At 45.8% G+C, this 14,167-nt stretch overlaps 1 protein-coding gene across 3 annotated transcripts in view; it reads left to right on the top strand.

Moving 5' to 3' along the window:
* The window catches only part of col23a1a (collagen type XXIII alpha 1 chain a), a 108,151-nt gene that overhangs the window by 77,325 nt on the left and 16,659 nt on the right, over window positions 1-14,167 (top strand). For all 3 annotated transcript variants that reach the window (XM_030112517.1, XM_030112531.1, XM_030112526.1), the window contains exons 3-9: window positions 914-958; window positions 3,733-3,740; window positions 4,977-5,003; window positions 10,862-10,888; window positions 10,989-11,015; window positions 12,958-12,984; window positions 13,708-13,734. In XM_030112517.1, coding sequence (XP_029968377.1) covers window positions 914-958; window positions 3,733-3,740; window positions 4,977-5,003; window positions 10,862-10,888; window positions 10,989-11,015; window positions 12,958-12,984; window positions 13,708-13,734 — 188 coding nt within the window. The remainder of the gene's footprint in view (window positions 1-913; window positions 959-3,732; window positions 3,741-4,976; window positions 5,004-10,861; window positions 10,889-10,988; window positions 11,016-12,957; window positions 12,985-13,707; window positions 13,735-14,167) is intronic.

Genomic DNA, 14,167 nt, shown 5'->3' with positions numbered 1-14,167 from the left:
GCTGAATATCGTGATAAAGATATGCTAAATACAAGCAATTAGAGTAGAAGAAGTTAATGTCTGCTCTGTGTGCTTTAGGATTTAGTTTTAATAACAGTGTTCTTTCTCTTTCCTCATTTTTAATCAGTTTTTTACTTTGATGCTTTTCAGTCATTTTTCATTCTTTTCCTCTGCGGCCACCATTCATGAAATAAAGTATACTGAGCCAAAGGGGCGTCTGTGGGTCGAGCGAGTCTTATTTGAACCGCAGGGTTGCAGGTTCAATCCCCCATCTCGACCTTTCCACACATCGAAGTGCCCCTGAGCAAAACACCGAAGCCCAAATTTCTCCAAACGGATGGATGAAGCTCCTCCGTATGGAGTGTGACCGGATGAATGTGGAGTGCTTTGGGTTCTGCCATGCGGTGTGTTCTAGTGAAAGGTGATCTGTTGCCATCATAAAGGAGTCGGACTCCATCCATGGAGATGGAAACGTAATTTGTGGTCAAGTACACTGTCTGGTAAATAGGTGCCAAAACAACAGCCGTGTAGAAGCGATTCATGGCGGAGCAGCGTGAGCTGGTTCTCCTCCAGCCTTTCTGCGGTTTTCTCAGTCAGATAACATCATTCTGGGAAGGTGCTATAGCTTCATCACTGCAGACTCAGAGGAAATACACTGAATTTAACACCAGTCATAGACCTGATGTCCATGTGCGAAACTTTAGTTCCAAACTGAATATATCATCACTTTTGTTTGTGGATTTTCACTCCTGTCATCCGCTCACAGACGTGTTCATTCTGTGCCAGTTCACACAAAGTCGGTGCTTGAACACAAGGCCTCCTGCGGTGAAGCTGCCAGTGATGCTCAGCTGTTTTCTACTCGCCCCTGAAGTGTTGATCTCGGCGATTTACTGCTCTGTCTGTGTCTCATCAGGGCCCCCGGGAAAACGTGGGAGGATGGGACGACGAGGGGAACCCGGTAAGTGGCGCCCATCACCTGAAAGCCTGCACTCTCTCTTTATCACTCACACACTCCTCTTCCTTGTCCTGGGTGACTGGGTGAGTGTGACCCGAGGACTGGTAAAGGCAGTGATCCCTGAGTCAGGCTCCAAGCAGCCCCCCCCCCCTCCCCCTGACTCCCAGCACAGCGCTAACTTTGACCATGTGGCTGCTCTAACTTTGCCCAGATGTCGGTCGGCCGGTCGTACTGAGCAGTAGCAGCTGCACTTGTGCGAGCCTAATGAGCGTCTCCTTCGCCAGCGTCGCTGCCTAGCATTATGGTGCCAGCTTTCTGTCCGGGAAGGGGGGGGGGGGGGGGGGGGGTACGATGCTACAAGTCCTGTAAGGCTGTCATGACGGACGGGACGGATGTTCTACAAGCGTGACTCATCCCCGATTTTAAACGTCTCGTTTCGAGCTTTGACGCCGTCCGATCGTGGCGCGACGGAATTAGTAGATTTTATCGAAAAGCTGCGGGACTGCAGTTGTTCGCAGGATGTGTGTCAGATGGTGAAATTTCCAGTCTGGCGGTGATTCATTGTTGACTAAAGGAAAGATCACCAGCCAGCACAGTGAAATCTGTCCTGAAGTTCCCCTTCGCAAAACAGTTTAGCATGTTGTTTCGTTTACTTTAATAGTGCTCAGCGATGAACTGAACACATATTGCACATTTTCTTGCCGAAAGGTTCAACACCAGTAACATGTTATTTGTTATTTCTGAAATAACTCCACCTGTACCACCTCCACCTCCACCTCCTGGTCCCAGGCCTGCGCTCGCTCCTGCTGGACACATAAATCCTGAAACTGTACTTTCCGACACAGCTGGATACAGTTGTTTTTAATAGCCGTTGCTCAAACAAGAGTTAAAATGGTCCTTGTTGGAGCCTTTTTTTTCAGCCGCAGTTTTGGTTTTTGGGGCGAATATTTACAACTGTGTTTTACAGTGTTTGTGGGATTTGCTGTTTGGCACCGGCCGTCCCTCCCTCTGGTTGTTTGTCTGAATTTGTTGACAAAAAAAGTATCACAAGACTTCCACCCCAGTATTTTGTTTGTGATTTTATTACATCCTAATCAGCGCACATTATTGAAATGCCTCTGACTTCTGTTATTCCATCGGGCAATCAGCAGGTCAGCTGAATGTCGGTGGTTTTCTCTGGGGTGGTGTATTTACAGCCACTCAGCGTTTTGTAGGAGGATTATCATTGAGACGGTTGAGGTTTTGGCCTGAAAAGAGCGCCAACTGTGTGCAACTCAGAAGCATGACCACATCATCATTCAGAGTCAGATGAGATTGTGACATTATTGGGGACTTTTTCTTTTTTTATTGTTTTACACCATGTGCAAGCTGATGATTCTTGGACAACATTTTACAAGACCAGCACCACTTTTTTTTCCCCTTCATTCACTCTGCAAAAAACAAATGAGAGTTGAGGAAAGAACAGAAGCACAAACCTCGAAAAACAGGAAGGAGGACAGACGGAGCAGTTAATTCTCCCTGCCACCTTTCGCTCTATTTCTTTTTTTTTTTTCTCTCGTGTTTGCTTCATTCTTTCGCTCTTGTTCTTTTTCCTTCTCATTACCCACCTGTCTCAGGCCGGGCGCTCGGAGCTGGTCTCCCTGCGCGCCTCTCGAGCCGCCGTGTGTTTGTTTACCCAAGCGTCTGGCCCTGGAGGTCCTCGCCGAAGCGTCTAGACACGGCCAAACTTCATTGACTTGCTCTTCGTGCCTCATAAACCCCAACACCTCTCTCCTTCTTCTTGTCTTCACCTCCTCACCTCTAATGCGTCCGTTTCTCTCCGTTGAATCAAGCGGCCGGTTTCGAGACCCCCATGAGTTCCAGTTAGGCTCTTTTCGTGTGTTTGAATCGTAACAAAACACCACGAATGTCCCACTTTTTTCCCCAAAGAGGGTCTGCTTCCAATCATGACGTTGGGCTCGCGCGGTGCCCTATCAGCGCTGCAGGGCTGCGCTGTGCTGCAGTTGCAAATCATGCCACCCAATCACATTATGATCGGTTTTAAATTCACATCAGATACATATAAAACAATAACAATAGTGAAACAGTTTCATGACAAAACAGCACTTTCACTCCGTTGGGGTCCGTGTGCTTTATTAGTGCCTTCGGCCTTGGACTTTCAAAGGTATTTTTTTATATAAGAATATTCCATTAAGACGAAGACCACTCAGCCTGAGAGGAGCTCTTTGATCATTGCCGTTGTTTCTTGTTAAGCAATATGAGAAGCAGAATGTATGTAATGCCTGCTGAGGCTCAACATGAGAGCATTTCAATCACATCTGAAAGACTGCGGCCAAAAAAAAAAAAAAAAAAAATGTTTTTTTGCGCTTTAAGGCGACATTGAGTACCAACACACTCCAACCTTTTCTTTCCTTGTTTTTCCTCCTTCAAATACACAAGCATGAAAAACTCCGTCTTGACATGACTTCATTTCCTAATGCAAAACACGACCCATCCTCCAGAAGTCTGTTTATCATAACGGGCACGCCACAAACTGAATCGGCAGGAACTTTAATGAGCTTGTTCTGCTCTATATTTGGGAGTTTAATTACTGTCATCAACTAACGAGCCACATTGCATGCGCGCTCTTTTGTTGCGCGCTGCTTTGCAGAGGAATTGATTGCTGTACAAGCCAGAGGTTACTGTAACTCCCCTGTGCTGTGCCTCATATGCCGCTTCAGATTGTATAAATCATTACTCTTTTAATCGATGTTTTCTCTTTCTTCTCTTTTTTGCAGGGCCTCCTGTAAGTACAGTTTCATCCCATCCAGGTAGTATTGAACTCAGTGGTCATTAAAGAGGAGTTTTGAGGCTACGCGTGCATCCGGAGTGTGTGTCCCTGTGAGATGAACGCTGTCCAGCACACTGGAAGATGGTTCAGAAGTCATCCATTCACACACAGCAGTTAAACACGAACACAAAGACCCACAGACCGACACACCCTCACACCCAAATGCATGCAGGGAGCGCACCAGTAAATGGACCACCTAGTGTGTGTGTGTGTGTGTGTGTGTCGGTCAGTCATGATGACGGTTACGGCACAGTCATAACTTATTGGTCATTCTCCTCTCAGGGACTGTAACTCCTGCTGACATCCTCACACGCTCAACAGATAAAACACACTCAAATGTACACCGCATAGACGCAGCTGTTTCCTTTAGGTTTTATATCAGTCGGTGTTTAAATGTGACCTTCCTGCAAAGAATGATCAATTTCAGATTTTATTATTCAATCATATTTGAATTTTTTGGTCACATGTGGCTCTGATTAGATATGCAGAGGTAGAAATGTTGTAAAATGCACCTTATGGGTTTTTTTTTTTTTTTTCCCGGAACCTTTGGGTCAGAGCAGTGTGTCTAACTGATGTTCTGAGAGCCCGGCCGATTGGTCAGATTCCTGAAAGTTGTCCGTGCATCTGGTTTAGAGTGTGCATGAAACGATGCGTAATTTCTTTTTCCTGAACGCACCCCTGGTTCTCGCAGTCTCCATCTCGTAAAGTTGATGGGACGGCGTTGCAGCGCAGAGCCGCCCGCCGCTCCACAGGCTAACGTTGTGTATGTTGCAGTTTTTTTCCCTGAGTTGCCTCGATTGGCTGGAACATTTAAGTTAATGTAAAACAACTGAAATAACTTTGTGTCGTGTAAGTTGATTTCCGTGCAGACACGAAAATTCAACATGGCTCTTTTATTTTTTTTTTTTAACTAGATGTAAACAATTGAGGAAAAGATCAGATAAGTCAAAAACTCAAGCGCTGTGGTAAAATCATATCACTGCATCTTTTCGCTGGAGAATGAAACATTTTGTACGTAGAACAAACTCAAACCTAGAGCCTTTTTTTTTTTTTTATCATGAACTACTTGTCTCCATTCAATCTAAAGGGCAGCAGATGATGAGCTGGCCCGATGTGTGTTACCGTGTGCAGCTGTTAGTTCATGTTCAGACCCATCTCAGTGCTTCATGCTTCAATGTCTAACCTCACCAGGGCAAGGCTGGACGGGATGGATACCCGGTAAATTTGATTTTTATTTATCCTATCACTCTTTAATTCACCCAATCGTGTCTGTCTTCAGATGTTTTTCCATAGAATTCTTTGCTTTTTCTCCTCCTCTGCTGTTTTTTTTTTCTTTGCTGCAATCATCACCTCGTTGCTAAGTTGAGTTTTGTGCTTTTTGATGTATCCTGCCCCATGAAATGAGAAGATATCAAAACACAAACAGAAGCTGTGCAGGGTTCAAAGATGACATGAACATATTTTAATGGCCTCTGTTGGTCTGAAACAACTTTGTGACTCAAGCTGAAATGAAGCATTCTTAGCACACACTGAGACACAAAGACACGAGCGTGCAATAGCGTGAAACCGCAGTTTAAATCATGCATTCCAGCCGAAAATACGAACCATCTATCCGCAAGACTACTGAAGCATCTACAGCGGCTAACTGACTTCCACCAGAGCACACGCCTCCCGCGCTGTGCAGAGGTACAGCAGCCTCTAGTGTTCGCTTTAACCCTCCGCTTCTTCTGGAACTGATGTGCTGAAGTGGCCTGTGGTTCTGCTGATAGCTTTTGGTTTCGCTGCCATCAAACTCTCATCGAATACAGATGCGCCCAGAGCCGATGCCGGGCGAGTGAAAACTGCATGTGTTCACAGCGCGTCGGAGAGGACGAGTGTGTGTTGCTCTTCGAGGTTTACGAGCCGCCGTCTGGTTGCCGCGGTGACCGTCGTGGCCGGGAATCGGAGGGACCGGGTCTCTCTCCCGGCAGATTCCCATGCAGTCCGTCTGCTTGGCACCGCTCGGCCTCTCTGACGGGAAATGCCTGCTGCTAATTACACACAGGTGGGCCCGGGCCACAGATAAGTGTGTGCACGTTTGGAGTTCGTTGGCCTGTGACTGTGCTCGTTTTTGTCACTGCCGTCGTTCAAAATTGCAGAGTTATGGCTCATTTAAATCCTCATTTGAAGCTGTAAAACATATTTCTCACTAAGTTACATAATGTTATGCTGTAAAGCTTCATAATGCGAGTGATCCTCCTCAGTCTAGAACAGATTTTCCTACAGTTTTTTTGGGAAGCCTCTTTAAGTTTGGCTACCAAAGAGTCTATTCTATTAGATATTGTTATACATTAGACACAGTCACGCATTCGCCGCATCGTGCCGTTCTAAAGTCACTACCAGCCACAACAAGCGTGTCTTTGAATTGTGAGAGAAAATCTGATTACACAGAGGAAACCCACAAAGGAATAACATCGAAGAAGAACACAGAGGGCTCTTATCTGGGAATCAAACATCGGCTTCTTTGTTATGAGGCATCAGCATAAACCACCGATGCTTCAGTTCAGGTTTGAGTGGAATTATTAATATTTTTATATCATTGATTGTCTTTGGGTCTGATTTGGGCTCCGAGTCCCTCGTGTGTGGAGTTTGCATACTCTCTCTATTATTTTTTTTATTTTCTAGGTACTCAAGTGTCTTTCAAAAGTCCAGTCACATGTGTTTGAGGTTAATTAGTGACTCTAAATTCCCCCTTAATGTGAATGTAAGTGCGTGTCTGTCTCTGCCTTCATGAGTCAGCATTATTGGCTCCACAATCCTGAACGAGAACAACTGGAATAGAAAACGAATGAACACTAAAGGCTTCATGTGAACCTTTTTTTAATTGTCTGAGGAGTTCCTTCCTACTCTTAACGAGTCTCTGAAAGGATGCAGGTCCTCATTTTAGAGGACAAAACAAAATACAAATTGTTACATTTTCAATTAAAATGCATTTCCAAGCTTCCACTTATTTAACTTCTTGGCCTAACCTTCGGCGGTGAAACCGTTTTATGAGTGGAAGAAATTTGTTTTCCAACAGCTTCCTGTTATGATGTATACGTTTGGCTACAACATATGACAAAGCTGCGTGTGTGAAATTAGAGTAAAAAAACACAAAAACGGATTAATCATAGTGGCAGCGAACGTCGATTCATCCAGCAGAGTCAGCAGAAGTGATGGAGTGTCAAACACTGGGGCTTAAAGAGGGATGCTCTTCCTGTTGGGGAGCCTTGTTTGTATATCTGTGTTCATATGTGTGGATTTGTGTGGACTCCATCCAGCTCCCCATAGCTTATGTACGTCTCTGTAACAAAGGCCAGAGCTGTGGAAGTGGTCTGCAGTCTGTGCACATATGCGAGCGTTTGATATGTTCTCACACCAGAGTTCTCTCAGAGGCGCATGAGGAGCACAAATGAGCGGAGCCGATTACTGAGGAGCACTGTGTGTCAACTGCGAAGGTCCGGAGCCCTGCGCCAAAAAAACCTCTTACTCTCTTCTTCCATTGTTAAAATAAACAAAGAGATCGCTTTCCAGGACTTTTCCCCCTTTGTCCTCTTTCACCCTCATCGTGTGTCTCTCCCAATTAAAGAAAGTACCAGTTCAGGGTAGTTTCTGCCCTCCGCAGCCAAGAAACTGTAACTGTGCACATTAGCAGATAAGGCAACCGCATCAACATGACAACTGCAGCTGGTTAAGGCAGCCGAGGGAATTTACTCAAGTATTTTTATCCCAGGGCCTTTTTCTTTTCAGTTTAACAGCTTAGAGCCAGAAATATTGTAGTTTTTAAATAGTTTGCACCAATTTCACAGCAGTAAGTTACTAGTTACTCAACATAATCAAACTCATAACACAAATTAACTAAAGACGTCTGTATTTGATGCAGTTAAACATCTAAATATCGGTGTATTCTGGGGCTACTGTGTGCATTATTTCAGGTGGCACACACATGGCAGCCTTCAGTAATGTAATCAGTAATAGGATAAACAGTGTGTTGAAATGCGGTTTGGGGTAGCAGTGTGTGCGAACGTGCCGACGTGTGTTTTCTCTCCCGGTCTCACCCCCACCGGTCACTCCGCTCTCATAAATCACCGCTTCAGAAAAAGTGTCTTCCCGCTGTCAAACAGTCGGAGTCACGCAGAGGAGTAAGCACACACACACACACACACACCGGCTCATTGGTATGCTCGGTCGCCGGCGTGCCCGGCCACGAGCGTGTTTATACGAGCGTGCCAGCCTCCGACGGACGGCGGCCCTCGCTCAGCAGAACACGGCCAAGTCCTTCATTGTTCGGCCTTCCAGGCTGCTGAGCACAGATTAAAGCCAGACAGTCGCCCGACAACATGTCACGGATTTTCTGTCCCAAACACACCAGCCCTCTGGCGTGCTTTACCGTGCTCCTCCACCGTCATTTTCTTTTTTGAATAAGTCAATCGAGACTGCAGCTAATGTGTGCGACACCTTGCCATGTGTGCCCGAGAGATGTCTGCGCTCAAGTGCAGACACCATCATTTCGCGGGACATCCTAAACAATTACACCCCACCGGATAACTAGCAGTCTGCTCCTCAGGGAGCACAATAAAGACAGTGGAGGCACCCCTCGCCCTCTTTCATTGGGATTAGAGCCACGCACACACACAACAACACAGAGACACACAAAAACACAGAGACAGGAGCCCTCCTGCAGGCCGAGTTATTTTCCAGAAATGTGTTTAAAAGCCATCTAATTGGTGGGAATGTGAGTCGAAACTTTCTTTCTCTTCATCCGCTGAGAGATGCTGCAGGACAAGAGAACCACACTCACACACAGAGACATTATTTCATTTTCCCCCCACATTCGGTTGAGGTTTCGGTGGTAGTCGCTGGCCTATTATCTCACTTTTTCTTCACATTAATCTCTCCTGTTTTTGCCTCAAATGTTCTGGGATCCTTTCTTCTGCAGCCTGATCCATTTGTGGTGTGAGATGAAGAGATTTTTATTTTTTCAGTCCTCACCCCAGCCCTCCAAACCTTTCCCTACCCCCAGCCTCTTCTGCTTTTATGTGAATTCCAGCACTTTTTTTTTTATCTTACGGATTTTATAGTAGACTTTACTGCTATAGTGCAGCTATACAAATCTGTATGTAAAAATCCAGAGACCATAACATAAACACACTTCAAAATCCCTTGGCTTTGATATTTATTTTTGTTCTATATGACCACAACTTGCCAGTTTTGTGCCGTGTTTTCACGAAGGTTTCTTCCAGCCTTTGCTTCAGATTTAAATAAAGCTCATATCGTTCAAAGTATCTTATTATCTCTGGAAGAACTCCCTGGACTGCTGCTTTGTTGGCTGGACTTGTGCTCAAAGGAACTTCGACGATTCATTATTCCACACTGGATACAAGTGAGTGAGTCAATTAGAAGACTTTATACGATATAATATCTTTTTTGTGAGCGATCAGATGTCCGAGGTTTTACTGTCGGGCATAAAGCTTTCACACAAAGTGGAGAAGACAAACACGGCGGCTTTACCTGCAGTTCACAGGCCACCGTGTCGCTTGTTAGCGGCCGTAAATCAGTCTCGGCCTCGGCCCCGGGTTCAGCAGGATGACTTCACATCGTGCGGCGCGTCTACTCATCCTGACAAATCTTGAAGGAGCCGAGCACCGATAATCGCTCCCAGATGCAGAGATATCTCCACATGCACAACACGCTCAGACACATATATCCTCCCAAAATTCTCTCATTTGTGTGAACTACATGATGAACACAGGTAGAGAAACTACAACCTCGTCCTCTGCTGTGATTCCACTGAAAGAAATAAAGAGCGAGATAGCCTCGGAGTTCTCTCTGTACTTTTAATAAATCTCCTACACAAACAGACCACTTATGTACTTGACGAGTTTATAGCCACACTGGCCGATTGTTGGCGAGCAAGCGATCGCTTGAACGGACGGTGGAAGCAGCTCCGCTCATCACTCATGCTTTCCTTTTCTTAGCGGCCCTTCGTCTGCATGCGCCCGCGGTCCATCCGTCAGAGCGCCCTGCAAGAGTTAAGGCCAGAGAGTACCTACATGGGCCTATTAGAGCCAGAAATGAAAAAAACAAAACAAAATTGTGGAGGAGATGATGACTCTTAATGACAGCTTTTAGGCAGCAAAGGCTCCGAGACGGTGAGGAGTTGAGCAAGCCGCGGCTCTGGGGATCCTGTAAAAACTGTTAGCTTAACACTGAGTATGGTCGTTAAGGAGGAAGTCAACATGAGCTTTTACCACATACATCACATTAAAGTGTTTTTTGGAAAGCTTGATCCCAGAGCCAACGGTTTCTTTTAGGATCCAAAAGTTTGAGCCTTTGAGCCGCTGCTGCTTTGCAGAGGAGGTTCAGTGACTGCTCGGCTGTTTTCGCATTGAGGTAAACAAAGCGGACAACTTCCGAGCTGCTTCACTCGAGCAGCACATGAATGAGGTTTTTCCCCCAGTAAGATTATCTCATTAACTCAGCTCATCGTGTTGGAAAGGCCTCAACATCTGAGCCCTCTGCTCAGCAGGTACGAATGGGGCAGGTCATACATTAAAAAAAAACTCTTTTGTCCTTTTCCTGCTTTGTCCGTTTCTCTCTGCTGTTTGCCTTCTTTGCTTGACTGTCTGAAACCGCCTAATTGTTTTCTTCCCAAGCTTAAATATGGAGACAAGATTAAACATTATGAGATACTAATTACCAGCAGCTGGTTTATGGGGTTTTTTTTTTTTTTTGTCGGGGGGACGATTGTCTCGGCAGTGGATTTAAAGCAAAATATCTCTTAATGAGATTCTTTGTCCACAGTAGATGCAATTATTAAAACCAATTAGAGTTTTGCAGATGCTTTAGAAAGCCTTAGTTTTAGTTCCTGAGATAAAGATCGACAGGACCATAATTTAAACTGAACATGAAATAGATATTGCATTTAACTCCCAATAAGCAAGTGGATGCATATGTTTTCCAGAAATGTTCTCAACATTCTGATTTTTTTTTGTTTCCTGGATGTCAACAAAATATTCAATTTCTCTTAAATATCCCTTTCTTTTGCTTTCATATAGGGTCCGCTTGGCTTGGATGGCAAACCAGTGAGTACCCCCAACTCCACCCACCCAAAAAAGAAAACAGGCAAATGAGTCCAGTAATGACTGATTGTCGTTGAACTTTCTCTATTTTTTTTCCTTGCAGGGTTTACCGGGACTCAAAGGAAGCCAGGTACCCCATCACACACTGGCGGTCAGGATTAGGTTTTTCCAGCAACGTTCGACGATCGCTCTCATAAAATCCCTTCTTTAAAGATTTGTTTAGCTGCGAGTCCAGGTGGGCGTTTGGCCTGCGAGACAGGTGACGGTTTGCTATACCTCATTAATCATTTTTACTGTTCCTCAGGGATCGTAAGAAGTGAGTAAAAGTCCTGCGGTAGCTATCTAAGTTCATGTTCCACCTCTTAAGTTATCCCGGGGCCCAGGGCCACGAGGGAGCCATGGCTCAGCTGAACCGTGTGCTGAAATCCCCTTTGTAGTCTCATCCATCACCCCGCCGCTGAAGCCCTGTTGCTCTCCCAGGTGTGCCGCCCGCCGAACCAGAGCGAATGGCTCGCACACCACTGGGAAATGAGAGAGAAGGACGTTTATAACCCTCAGCAGAGGCTCTTTAAAATATCGTTAGTCCCTCTCCGGCTCTGCCCGTCTCCGCCGACGCTTCGGGTGACGCTGAAACTCATCCCGGGGCATAACGGGGGCCGTTTGGATTGTTCCTCTCCAAACACCGTTAAACTGTTGGTTCCTGCTTGAAGGAGATCTCAAGCTGGGGCCGTCCTTTGACAGGACTGCCCCACCAATCCCCGGGGGTCGACTGTAAAGCTGCCCCAGGTGTGACGGAGACCTCTTGACCACAGCTGAAGCCAGAGTTTGGTTTCCAAGGTTGAAATGTTGAAAATGAAGAAACGAACCGTCTGCAATTATTCCTGTTTTTCAGCTTCACCACTGATTTCAGCCTGAACGAAGGATTTAACGAAGGGCTTCTGGGGTGTTTTTAGCTTTTGGAGATTGGGAAACTGTTTGCCAAAATATCCTTCAAAGGTTTAAATAAAAATGCATCCTCAAGTTTCTGTAAAACTGCAGAAATGGGGGAAACACTGACCTGAAAAAAAAAGCTCCTTCACGTCTCTTCTTTATGAGCTGGAGGAGTGAGCGGATAATCTGCCCTCTGTCATCACGTGGCCGGTCACATTAACAACATGCTTATCCTCCCCACCAAACCTTGTCATCGGTGTTGTTGTCCTGAGCACAATTAGAGCTCCAGTCTAGACAAGCTGGCTGCGAGACAAAGACAGGCGTTGCGGGAGAAGGCTATGGGCTAAAGACCACGGCAGATGGAGAGACGGAGGACTCAAGTATTGCAGACGCAGAGGAAATGAGTGCATAAAATACAATGCTTGATGAGTGGAAGTATAGACACAGAGCAGAAAATTAACATGAGGGCAGAGCGCTGCCGGCTTTTAAAAAGACAGTGATTTAGATCAAAGATCCTTGATGGCAGGTTTACCCTCCTTTTCTTATTGTCTCCACATCCCGCTCTGCGGCGGCCGGCGGTCTTCTTCCAGCCCGTGCTGCGGCCACATTTGGCATCCCGCTGCCACTTGTCGGCTGGTTAATAGACACAGGCATGACGGAGGATGCCTCTCGGCCACGCTCACTGACAGAAGCTCATCTGCAGGCCTGGTGTTCATGAGACAGAGTCAGGCTGTCTCACTCTGCGGGGAAAGAGTGGTTCACACACAGCGCGACTCCACAGAAACGTTCAGGATCCCGTTTTTTCACTTAGTGCTTGTTAGGATTCACATCTGAAGCATCCGAACTGCTTCCCTCTGACAGTCACACACAGAGTTTTATCTCTCAGCCGAACTGTTTTTATCTCTCAAAGAGAAAATCTTGAAAGCTTGTGTCAGATGGCACTGATTGTGAAATACGCTCAGGCTAAAGTGAATTAGGATTGAGCAGTCTCAGCGGCCTGACCGCTGCCTCGCCTTGTAGTTTGATTGAAAGCTCCCTTGCTCAAATCCAATTGGAGATAAATTGTGCAGTGATGTATGCTTGTCATATGATAGCAGATTTATCTGCCCCGAGCGTCTCTGATCGTCTCCTCACTCCTACAGGGACCCGCCGGACCCAAGGGAGAAAAGGTATGCGCCGTCGGACAAGTCAATACGCCGCGCGGACGTATTCCCGTTATGTCTGAAAGACACAAGTGTTCCACGTGTCCGCGCGCGTCCCTTCATCATCACCCTGACACTTTTATGTTCTCACCACTCATCCATCCCACCGGCTATAGATTACATGTTGTCCTGCAGGAGTTCTGACGTTTCTGCACATTTACAGGCGTTTAGACAGTTCCGTGTTTTCCCGCCCTGTGGAGCTCCGTACTGACATCCGAGCCGCCGCCGGTGGCAGGAGAGGATCGTCATGCGGTCATTTGTTTGTGTTGCATGAATGCACGCGTGCGTGTGCGTCTGCGTTTTTTTGGCGAACGCAGCATAAATGGCCCAGATAAGCCCGACCGCAGGAACAATATACAGTAACGTCTGTCAGAGCAGCGCTCGGGCCGATTCGTAAGATCGCTCCGACGAACAATGCTGAGGTTTGGAAAATTGGCTCCCTTCACCTAATGGCATGAGCTCGGTATCCTCGTCTGAGAATCCACATTTTCCAGGATGCATGCTCCTGGTTTTACTGAACCGATCACTCATCAAATGATTTTTATAGCAAATGTCAACATCCTGAGCCGGTTTGGGGATAAATGACCGTGGAGTCAGTTCCTGTCCGTTTTCAGGCCTGTTGAGAGCTGCTGCTGTACATCAGCTGGTGAATGACTGCTGACAATACTTATTTTCCTGTTTTTCTTCCAGGGTGATCAAGGAGACACTGGGCCAAGAGTAAGTAATGATTTTTTTCTGGTAACTTTTCAAAATCCGAGATATTTTTTCATTACAGCCACAAGAAACACACACGCATGCTCAATTTACAGTTTGTTTCTAGTTCGTGTTCTGATGTTGTTTTATCGTCGTCTCTTGTATTTGTTTTAATGCATTTTCTTTTAACCAGTGTGGAAAAACTATGGCAGCCGTCCGTCACGTTTCACCATGCAAGATTTTCTTTTGAAGGAGAATAAGTTCACATAAAAGATTTAAAGGTTTTTGCATCAATGTTTGTCTGAAAATTCAACATCTTGAGCCTCACCTGCTCTGCAAAAGGTGAATCCACAAATTTCTTGAGATAAATTAGAATGCAGTATATCAGTTATTGAGATTAACAGGTTGTTTTAGGTGGATTTATTTGCATTGACAACCAGTTTACTGTTTTATTTTG

Source organism: Salarias fasciatus, chromosome 2 (assembly GCF_902148845.1).
Source record: "Salarias fasciatus chromosome 2, fSalaFa1.1, whole genome shotgun sequence".
Taxonomy (NCBI): domain Eukaryota; kingdom Metazoa; phylum Chordata; class Actinopteri; order Blenniiformes; family Blenniidae; genus Salarias; species Salarias fasciatus.
Note: the sequence above shows the minus strand (reverse complement) of the source record. Positions and strands in the feature narration are given on the sequence as shown.